This window comes from Brachycentrus maculatus, unplaced genomic scaffold, assembly GCF_059751285.1.
Source record: "Brachycentrus maculatus isolate JH-2025_06_01 unplaced genomic scaffold, ASM5975128v1 h1tg000203l, whole genome shotgun sequence".
Lineage (NCBI taxonomy): Eukaryota > Metazoa > Arthropoda > Insecta > Trichoptera > Brachycentridae > Brachycentrus > Brachycentrus maculatus.
Genome location: NW_028280954.1, coordinates 887,504 through 898,827, shown reverse-complemented (window position 1 = coordinate 898,827; position 11,324 = coordinate 887,504). Strand labels below are relative to the sequence as shown.

Below are 11,324 nucleotides of genomic sequence, written 5' to 3'. Positions count from 1 at the left end.
TGGTCAGCACGCTCGGCTACCGTTCTGGAGGACCCGGGTTCGATTCCCAGGGAGGGTAAAATAAATATGAGTGATTTTTTCACTGAAATATTTATTCAATATTACCCGAAACGGAGGGCTGATCAACTTTCCTTCATGTGTAAACGATTAAGATAACACTGCGTTTATATGACGCAGTGCCCTATGCACCATTGGGGTGCGGATAAGGGTTTTATTATTATTATTTTATTACATATTAATCTTATGCTTTGTAAATACTACTATGAATTGACCTTTCCCTTACGATGCTAAAAATTTTCGGCGTGCAATGGTGGTATGTATTTTGTACACCATATGAAAAAGTGATTTAAAAATGGGAAAAATGTGAATATTCCTAAAAGTTGCTTTTATTGACCGTAGTTGAAGTTTTAACAATACAAAATTGTTGTATTTTAATACAACAATTTTGTATTGTTGGCTGTGGTAAGTATCTGAAAACGAGAAAAATATACATCGCAAGTAGCCGCAATAGCTGACGTAGAGACACGACCGCCTTGGAGAACGACCTGAGCGTTACTAAACATGCTACGACAGCGCGTATACGCAAAGCATGGCAAGCACGCACACGCTGTGAAACATTTGTGTATTGGTGGCTTTATCCCTGATTTTTCCACAAATTACTTATTTCCATCGCTGAAAATGAATAACTTTATATTATAATACTTTTATGTAATATGTAATTATATTACGGAAGAATACAAAAATTCTGAGCCCGTATCTATTATATTTTATATTGATAGTCTCATTTTTAAAGTGGAGTTGTAGTAAATACATACCACCGGGAGGGAAAGGTTAATAAATGGAATGTCACATTATCACTATGTAATATGTCATTTTAGTTTTATTAGTATTGAGCGGTATTAACAAAGCAAAGTTAAATATGAAATTTAATTGGAATTTGTGGCCACTGTTTTGTTTAATGATACATTTGTTAATAATAATAATAATAAAACCCTTATCCGCACCCCAATGGTGCATAGGGCACTGCTTCATATAAACTCAGTGTTATCTTGATCGTTTACATATGAAGGAAAGGTGATCAGCCCTCCGCTTCAGGTACCAGTCCAGGGTAATATTAAATAAATATTAGAGTGAAAAAATCACTTATATTTATTTGACCCCCCTCTGGGAATCGAACCCGGGACCTCCAGAACGGTAGCCGAGCGTGCTGAACATTACACTACTGAGGCGGACACATTTACATTTGTTACAAGTATAAATAAATATAATTGCCACACAGTTTTATTAATTTATATTAAGTTCCCAAATTGATTAAGTCTTTTACAAACAGTCTAAACTAAGAGACGACAATGATTTTGAATGTATTTATTTATTCTATAAAATTTGTAAGAAGCATATTAACTGTTGCAACTTTCCTAATGCTATATATTTATGTATTTATACCGTACCCAGAAATTAAAACAAATTTAAATGTTTTATATTCCTGGTGGATGGTATTGAATTAAAGATATTTAAAATATTTGAAAAAAACTCTTTTTAAAAATATATTAGTAATTTTTGAATCTCAAATGAATTAAAACTGAAGATTTTCGTTGTTTTTTTTTTAAATAATCGAAAACATTAAATAAACTGTTTTTTTCTAATACATATTTTTTTAAATTATAGTGAATTTAAATATGAAATTAATGTCAAATGATATTGTTGATTTTTGAAAAAAATTGTCCATTTAATGGACTTACGTACAATTTCTAGTATTATATTCGTAAAGACATTTTCTCTTTAATACGTATTTATCTTAGAATTTGTATAAAGTTTATTGGTTTATAGCATTTTAAGCATTTTTAAATGCTGAGAATAAAAAAATTAAATTACCAAAATTATAGTTAAACATGCAAGATTGAAGATCACACTTTGTTAATTGACTTGCCAATATTTATTCTATGTAAACTTAAATAATAAATTAAAAACACGGATTGTAAGTTTTGTGCTTGGTATATTTCTTGTAAATAACATTGACAATACAGTTGTGTAAATTTGTGATGTAGTCATTATTAAACAGATAGTTACCAAATAAAATGTATTTAATTTTGATTTTAATAAAACTGACTTGTTTTGTAAGTTAAACACGTGTTTTATTATTATTTTTATATTAGGTTGGCAACAAAGTGATTGCGATTTATAAATACGAGCAATAGTAAAGTGAACCACCAAAAGGTAGCGCACCATTTTCCTATTTCTTGGCACTTCCTAGTGAAATATATACCAGTGGGGTCGAATGATATCGAATGACACACACACCAGGACGGCGGTCCGTCCATACATGCTGTGGATGCTCCGCATCCCTCGCATTTTAGAGTAAAAAGATTTGGACTTCTATCCGTAAACAGCAATATTGCAATTTAAATATTTTGATATTTCTACAGCGGCCTTAATGTGATTTTTTTTTACAAAAACGGATTTCGTTTACACGAATAACACATTTAAGATTTTTTGTATCTGTAATTATTGAGTTATGGAGCTTAATGGATTTATGAAGATAATTTTAGACGGTACTTAACTGTATATTGTTCATGTCTAGATGTGCATATTTGATGTCTTGTATGTAGCAAGTACGAGTACAAACATTTGATGTCCAGCATCCCTTCTACGAAAAGTCACCGACCGCCACTGACACACACATCAGTTAGCAATTGCCAATTCCAAGGAAACATTCCTCAGAACATGCAAAAAGCAACTGAGCAAAATGCATTATGCACATGGAACAATGACTGGGAATAAAAGGTTTACATCGTTCCAAGAGCGGTGACCTAAGGTTGTTGAGTTTGCATTTCAGCAGACGTGTTGAAGTTCGGACTTTATTCCGCAGGCCACCGCAACAATCGGACAATGCCTTCCCAAACCATGTAAAAGGGGTATCGCCCATGATTGGATTTCTCATTCCTCTACCGGGTGTGCGACTGTACCATCTCAGTTCTACACCAGCAACGTGGCCACTACGACCTCCCGTTACAACTTTCCACCTCGAAACTCTCGTACTTGTCAACTCAGAAACTGTCTCACCTCTTCTTCCGCCGGACCCTTCGACCGACCTCAAGACATTGATCATCGACCCTTCGACGGGAACCGCTACTCATCTACTACACTTTGTATATTATCCAAATCAACGCTATTACTCAATTCGACTCCTTCGTCGTCCCACCACTACTGCACAGATCCCTAAATACCCACTAAAAAAGCAAATATAAATACTTTTAATTTTCTGTCGCACGTTACATTAATTCTTTGTTGTTTTACTACAACGAATTCACAAATCGTGTGACGAAAATTGTCAACAATTTAAGTATTTTTACTTGCTTTTTTAGTAGGTACATGTATATAAAATTAAGAAATGCCAAGAAATGGTGTACTTACTACATTGATCGTAATTTAGATCAGTTGAAATTAACTAAAGGCATAAATATTTGGCTTGTCTCTGGCCAATATCTGTACCCGACGGATTCTCCAGTTCTTTGGACACGTTGCGCGTGGCAACGAGGATAGCCTGGAACGACTAGTTGTGATCGGTAGCCTGGAGGGAAAGAGAGGGAGAGGAAGATCCCCCACACGATGGACCGATCAAATTAAGGCAGCAGCAGGCACCTCAGTGGTTGGAGCGCTACATGCAGCGCAGTCAAGGGATAACTGGAGAAGAGTCATTGCTTCTGCAAGGGTCACAACCCTCAGCAACGAGGATTAAGACGGAGAAGAATAAATATTTAGGTGAAATCCACAATCACTCAGTTTCCAACTGTTATCATTCAAATAAATTAAAGGAAAATCGTTTAATATGTGAAGTGTATTACTTTTCATCTGATGGGTCCACAAGATCTAGGAGACGGTTTTACGGTGTGAGCTTTCCAGTTCTACACAGTTTGTGATAAATGCTGTCAGTTTTCCGTACAAATTTGTCCCAAATCATGGTGGTCATGGTTCCCGTTAAACTCAAATCTTCAGTCTTCTTAGGCTTGGCCAGTTCTATAATCCGAGGTGTCGCTATATACTGGAGACATTTCTGGTTTTTCTGAAATAATATACAACTTGAATATCCATGGCATCAATTTTTTAGCAAGACTAAACTGCATCGGAAAGTTTGTTTCGCATATAATAATTTTAATTATAATTTTAAACTTATATTTTGAAGAGCCTTTTAATACTTTTAATCATGTTTTGAACACATTTTTGGACTAAAAAAATATTTCATAAAATAATAAAATATAACACTCTCCTTATCATTCGTCGTTCACTTTGTGTAATACTACTTAAAAACACTACTTTATGACTACCGGTTTGTTACTTTCAGTCTACAGTAGATCTGATGAATGGTTATTCCACAAAACCGGTAGTCATGAAGTAGTTTTTTTAAGTGGTATTACACAAAGTGAACGATGAGTGATATGGAGAGTGTTATATTATCATGCTACAAAGTTAACAATTCTTTAAATATTATTATTATTAAACCATATCCGCTCCCTAGGTGGAGCATATGGAGTCCACAAACTGTCTTCAGGCTTTTCTGTCGGCTGCCAGCTCCCTTGCATCCTTCCAAGTCAGATCCGCGTCCCGAAGTTCTGACGAGAACTGCCGACGAATTGTCAGCAGTGGTCGTCCTGGGCGGCGCGAACCTGATGCCTTGTAAAAGAGGCAAGCTTGATGGCGGCTCTCAGGAGGCATGCGGAGTACATGGCCAAGCCAACTGAATCGCCTTTTCTTGGCGACAGTTGTGACCAAGATTTGCTGCGTCTTACGCCTTATCTCTTCATTTCTCACAAAGTCAAACCACCGCACGCCTAAAATTCTCCGCAAATACCTATTCTCAAAGCTTAGTACACGGCTGCTCTGGGCCCTTGTAAGGTGCCATGTTTCACAGCCGTATAAGAGAACAGGAGCAATGCAGGCATTGTATAGGCGGCATGCCGTCTTTAAATATACAAAATATAATACGATAAATTTTTTCTGAGACAATGAGCGACTAAAAATCTGAGCTTATCATTCGTTTGGGTTAAATTAGAACCTTGCCTACAAACGCATGTAAAAACAAAAATAAACTTACTTATATACATACATATACACATAGTCTCTTATGTACTTCACGACAAAGTATTTACGCTAAAGGTTCGCGAGGTGCCACACTAAAGTACCAATAAATAAATACATTACCAGTTTGGTAGGGTCCTTGTACAAGGGATCTTGGGATAGCCTCTTGTGAACTCTCCACACCGGAGGAACAGACAGCACTTCTATTCTGGGCATCAGTTCTTCCAAGTCTTTGTGCTGGCGCTGTCAAATGTATAGTAATGCGAATTTACAGTCACATTTTAAATGCACAACATTTTGATTATATCCAAATACTTGTTCACAAATCTGGGTTTTCTCCACTTTACATTTTTGACATCTCACCATGGATGAAGAAGAATATGGAAATGTGGGTATTTACAGATATTTTATTAATTTGGGCTTATGACCTGTCATAGGCTGGTTAGGTTTAGTGTCATCACTTTAAAACACACTAAGAGTGTCAGAAATGAAGACTCAGAAGCATATTTGGCAAGAGACTACAAGGATCGCCAGGATCAGGGAAATATGCGAGATCGAAGATGTCGTTAGGTGGGGAAGGCAACGAAGGAGACAATGGTATGCGCATGTGAGGAGAATGGAACCATTCAGACTGCCCCAAATTGCACTGTACAGCCGACCCCAAGGTAGACGACTCCCGGGCAAACCACCAAAGAGAGATGGATAGACAGCTGGGAATCGACATTGGAGGAGGCTAATCCCTCTTAAAAACAGGCCTGAATTTTAAAACTATACAGATAAATTATTTGTTGGTTCAATGTTTGTTTCCTTCTCAAATCTGATCGTAGTATGTTTTTTTTCACAACTACCCTGATTGTACATTTGGATTATCTCTGCGTTCAAATTATTTATAATACTTACAAAAATCAATAAGTATGAAATTCGTTGTTATATATATTTTTTTGTAATGTATGTGGCCCTTGGGAAAATTTTAGGTTATTGATGCGGCCCGGGGTGCAATTTGGGTTGGCCAGGCCTGCACTAGATATTCAACGTCCAACTTGATCTTTATCTGTAGACAGACATGTATTGGAGAGATAGAGGAGCAGATATACCTCGATAGCCTTGTGTGCTGCAAAGTCCCTCTTGGGCCTGGCGAGGTTCCGAATGCGCTCGGTGTGGCGCCTCCAGCTGGCGGGGGTCCACTCGGGCGGGGCGCTGGCCTGCAGCTGCGGCCCGGTGCACTGCGGCCGCTTCACGAGCTTGGAGTAGATGGTGTTGGTGGTGTTGGACAGCACCAGCTCTATGTACTTCTTGGACCTCTCTGTCAGCACGCCGGCAAACTTCTCCCTGGTGTCCAGCAGGATTCTTGGAGAGTGAAAATGTTTCATAGTAAGAATTTGTTACAATTTTCGATATATTGGTGTCCATTTGTTCTTATCGCCTTGATAATTTTGTAATTTTTAATAAATAAGTAATTGTCTTCATTTGCGCGTTTCCATCTGCCTCTTCACAAGTGTTCCAGTACCGTTAGCAGTAACACATAGTTTATTTTTTAGTTTTTTATAATATCCATTGTGGCGGTCCTCACCAAAACATTTCATTTTCATTATAAATGATTTTAAGTAATCAGGAATTCTAGTTTGTACAATCGTTACGTTTTGGTGCAATTTAATGATTTGATATTGGTTTAACACAGCATTGGTCAGGTTTTGTTGTATGTTTTAATTAAGATTTTGATAGAATACAGTAAATAGAACAGATTTGCATTTAAAGGATTTTTTGTGCAATATTGGAAGTCACTTTTTGGTGAGGACCTCCACAATTCATTCTAATATCTTAGGGTAATGACAACAACTAGATAATTTAAATTCTTCTTCAAACTCTCTTCCGCACCCGATGGCGTAAAAGACACTACATCATATAAACACAGTGTTATATTGATCGTTTACACATGAAGGAAAGGTGATCAGCCCTCCGCTTCAGGTACCAGTCCAGGGTAATATTGAATAAATATTACAGTGAAAAAATCTCTTATATTTATTTGACCCCCCCCCTGGGAATCGAACCCAGGACCTCCATCACGGTAACCAAGCGTACTGACCATTACACTACGGAGTGGGACTGATAATTTAAATATAAAAATAAAACACTTATATAAGGACACTTTTAAGTTTATTATCACATTGTTTGCGGGAAACGCTCTTTTCCATACTGTTGGTCAAGAGCGGAGGACGCTTATGAGCATTCTATTTGCTTACTTTCGGAAAGAGTGCGAGAGACGCCAAAAAACATTGTACAGATCGGAATCGGGCCTGTGGTTACTTGTGATTAGTATTTTTAGGAATAACCCGTAAAGCCCCTACTTTGTCTGCAGATAGGAAAATAAGGATAGGTAAGGAAAATGTGAAAAATACATCACAAACACAACAGAATAATTGAAAATAAATCTTTCTTGAATTCATTTTGCAATTAGAGGGAATCGAACCCCGCGATGCCAGTTTTTCAGTCAAGCGTCTACCCAACCACGCCACAGCGCCCGTCTATGTTAAGGTGGAGACTGATCGGAGCATTTCGTCGTAACATAACGTCGTAACATCGCTCGCGGTGAGCATCACCGAGCATCCGCAACTATGGATGGAGCGCTCGGTTCGGTGTACTGACAGCCTGAATGCTCGCATCGTAACATGTTACGTTACGACGAAATGCTCCGGTCAGTCTTCACCCTTCGGTTATATTGTCATACTTATCATAAAGGTAAGTTTGGTTAGGTTATATTGTCATACCTTTCATATAGGCAGGTTAGGTTAGGTTACATTGTCATACATTTCATACGGGTAGGACAGGTTAGGTTAGGTTTTATACCTTTCATATGGATAGGCTGCATTGAGAACCCTCTCTGGTTTCCGGCCTGTCAGCGTTGAAGGATATATGACATTTTTGAATTCATACGGCTCAATCACTTTGGGTGTAAAATATTTGTAGTGAGCAAGTTGGGTGATTCTCCAGGATGCCTTTTTACCCAGGGACTTCTTTCTTTTATGAGAAACCATTTTTTTTTACTTGTTTATCCAAAAAATATTATTCCACTCAAATAATTTTCTTTTTAATTTCTGATTGTTTAATTAACTATCTTATTTTACTGCAGAGGTCATCTAAAAAAAATAATTGAACTGTTTATACTATTATTCTGTTAGTAGGTTAGTAGGATCGAACCCTGGACCTTCAGTTCGGTAGCCAAATGTGTTAACCACTCTACTTCAGAGGTGGACAAAATGATAGAATTAATAATAAATAGATACGCTAATATTTTCTTTCAAACCCTTATCCGCACCCCAATGGTGCATAGGGCACTGCATCATACAAACGCAGTGTTATCTTGATCGCTAACACATGAAAGAAAGGTGATCAGCCTTTCGCTTCAGGTACCAGTCCAGGGTAATATGGAATAAATATTAGAGTTAAAAAATCACTTATATTTATTTGACCCCCCTGGGAATCGAACCCGGGACCTCCAGAACGGTAGCCGAGTGTGCTGACCATTATACTACGGAGGCAGACAAATATTTTAGTTGAATAAAAAATAAGCTACAATATTTTTTTAAAGAAGCGTAACAATATATTCATTATCTTGAAGGTGTCTCTGATTGCCTTGTTGTATACTAAAATATCATTATCAAATATTTCAATATGTATATCAAGTTTGTAGTGCAAATTATGCTTTAGCAGACTGTATCACCAGAGATTATATTGATTGATTGTTGATATGCAAATAATTAACTAAAATTTGATGTAATATTATCTGTCATGGTGATACGATATTTAAAGTTGGTATGATTCAACTTACCACTGTAAATTTTCTACCTTATTAATGAAAAAAAAAACAATTTAGTCTTTCATTTTTTATTACTAATTTACTACATGTAATTTTTGATCATTCTTAAATTTGTATTTTGACATCAAAGAGTATTGTTTTTATTTTATTTTTGTTTTTCAAATATGGAGTTCTTTTTTATCTAGGTACTTAATGAATATAATAACAGATAGGTGGGGAATTTGTTTAAATGTATTTTTGTGGCAATAAATATTCTAATAAATATTCTTAATTCTTATAGGGTCTTTCTAGGTAATATTTTTTATTTCATTACAAAATAATGCAAAAACTTAAGATGATAATAGGATTTTTATACGGTTTTAAATAAATTTTCTAAAAAATGGATATTTAAAATATTTACATTTAAAATTAATAAAACGTGGAACGAATGAGCGAGAAATGAATGGTAAAACAAATTTATGAGGCGAATGTAGTTGGAAAAAGGAGCAGAGGAAGACCGAGAAAAACTTGGCATGATCAGGTATACCAACTACTTGAAAGTGGTCAGGTTAGGAGTCGAAATAATCGGTCGGTATGTATGAATGAGGAGATGCATGAATGTGAAAGAGGCGAAGGATGTTTGCAAAGACAGAGTGGTATGGCGTTCTATTTTCTCTGCCTACCCCTGCGGTGAAGCAGCGGGATGGTTAATTTAGTTTTAAATTAATCTAAATATTAAGAGTATGGACATATTCGTGCTCTGCAAATTGGATAAAAATACGCTTTAAGTATTCTACAAATTTAAAACATCATAATTTTTATTTCACTCTACCTTTCAGGTCAACCTCACTTACATAATTTTAGAACCAATTCTTGGTTCATCTATAAATATTACTAAAATTAGTTAATACTTAATGATACAACGCAAATTTTGGCTGAAAGAGGAGCGCTCCCGGAAATAGTCAACATAATCAGGCAACTCAATTCAAACACAAACATCAGAATCAAAACAGATGGTAAACTCTTAAATCCTGTAGGAGTTGGTACTGGTTTTAGACAGGGTAAAACTCTGAGTCCATTCCTCTAGAATCTTATCATGGATGGGATTGTGGAAGATATTAAAGCACTACACAAAGGATACAGACTGGGAGAGGAAACCATAGGTGTTGTCTCCTATGCGGATGACGCTGTAGTATTCCCTGAGACTGAGGGGCACCTGCAACTACTCTTGTACGCATTCCATCTTGCTAGTCAACAATACAACATGACTATATCAGCTACAAAGACTAAGAGCATGGTGTTCTCTCGGATCCCAGTGGGATGTACTGTGGACGGCGTCTTAGTAGAACAGGTGGAAAAGTTCACATATCTGGGTGTGGACTGATTTGGTCAAATGGATCTACCATGTGAAGTAATGGGGCAAGTAAACGAGGCTGCAGTCATCTCAGGATGCCTGAAAAATTCTATTTGGAAAAATCCTGAGATGAAGATCGGCAGTAAAATCAATATTTACAAAACTTCATCCGTTGTTCCAAATTGTCCGAACCATCATGACATATGAGATCGAAAGTAGAGCGGACACCGTTGGCACAAAAAACGCGCTTAGAGTGTCAGAAATTAATACCCTAAGAAGCATATCAGGCAAGAGTCTTCGAGATAAAATAAGAAACACCAGGATTAGGGAAATATGCGAGATAGAACATGTCGTTAGGTGGGGAAGGCAACGAAGGAGATAATGGTATGTGCATGTGAAAAGAATGGAACCATCCAGACTCTCCCACATCGCACTGTACGGCCAACCCCATGGTAGAGGACTCCCGAGTAGACCACAAGAGAAGGATTGATAGCGGTCACAAGGCCTACACCAAGATGAAGAAGAAGAAAAAGTTAATACTAATATGACATGAATGAATATGAATAAAACTACATTTATATATAAAAATAGTATTGAAAATACTAAAATTAATAAAGTACGTTTTTAGACATTACAATTGAACTATTTCCTTATGTTTTCAAAACTTAAGAAACATAAATGGCTTCTCGATATATGATAAGATGTATAGTTTTCAATGAACTGAAGCCTTACAATATAACCTACTGTCTTGGCAGGTATTGGAAATTTAAATACTTATTTATGTAGAGCGTATTTTAAAATATGTCATTTAAATATCAGTATTAATTTATCTGTTCATAAAGCAACAGATTTTTTTGAAATAAAAGCTGAATGTTTTTTCTCAATTTGGAAAATATTTAGTGTATTTAAAAAAATAATCGAACTATACCTTTTCTTCCAAATGCAAAAATTACACTTTCTGTAAAAATTAAGTTGACATATGCCGCTTTTGCTGAGATATAGTACATTTTCTGGGCATTTCGAAAACATGCATAACTGAAAATTCATGATTTTTGATATATGATGTTGTTAAAAGGAGTGAGCGAAGTGTGATATTTTAAAAAT

General features: G+C 36.3%; 1 protein-coding gene across 1 annotated transcript; it reads right to left on the bottom strand.

Moving 5' to 3' along the window:
- Nucleotides 1-3,743: 3,743 nt before the first annotated feature.
- On the bottom strand, nucleotides 3,744-9,023 carry LOC148307246 (uncharacterized). The gene is made up of 5 exons (XM_088263824.1): nucleotides 8,900-9,023; nucleotides 7,918-8,207; nucleotides 6,168-6,420; nucleotides 5,197-5,316; nucleotides 3,744-4,060 (listed from the first exon to the last, which is right to left on the bottom strand). The coding sequence occupies exons 2-5, from the start codon at nucleotides 8,103-8,105 to the stop codon at nucleotides 3,881-3,883; spliced, it is 741 nt and encodes a 246-aa protein (XP_088119950.1). The 5' UTR covers nucleotides 8,106-8,207; nucleotides 8,900-9,023; the 3' UTR covers nucleotides 3,744-3,880.
- Nucleotides 9,024-11,324: the final 2,301 nt, after the last annotated feature.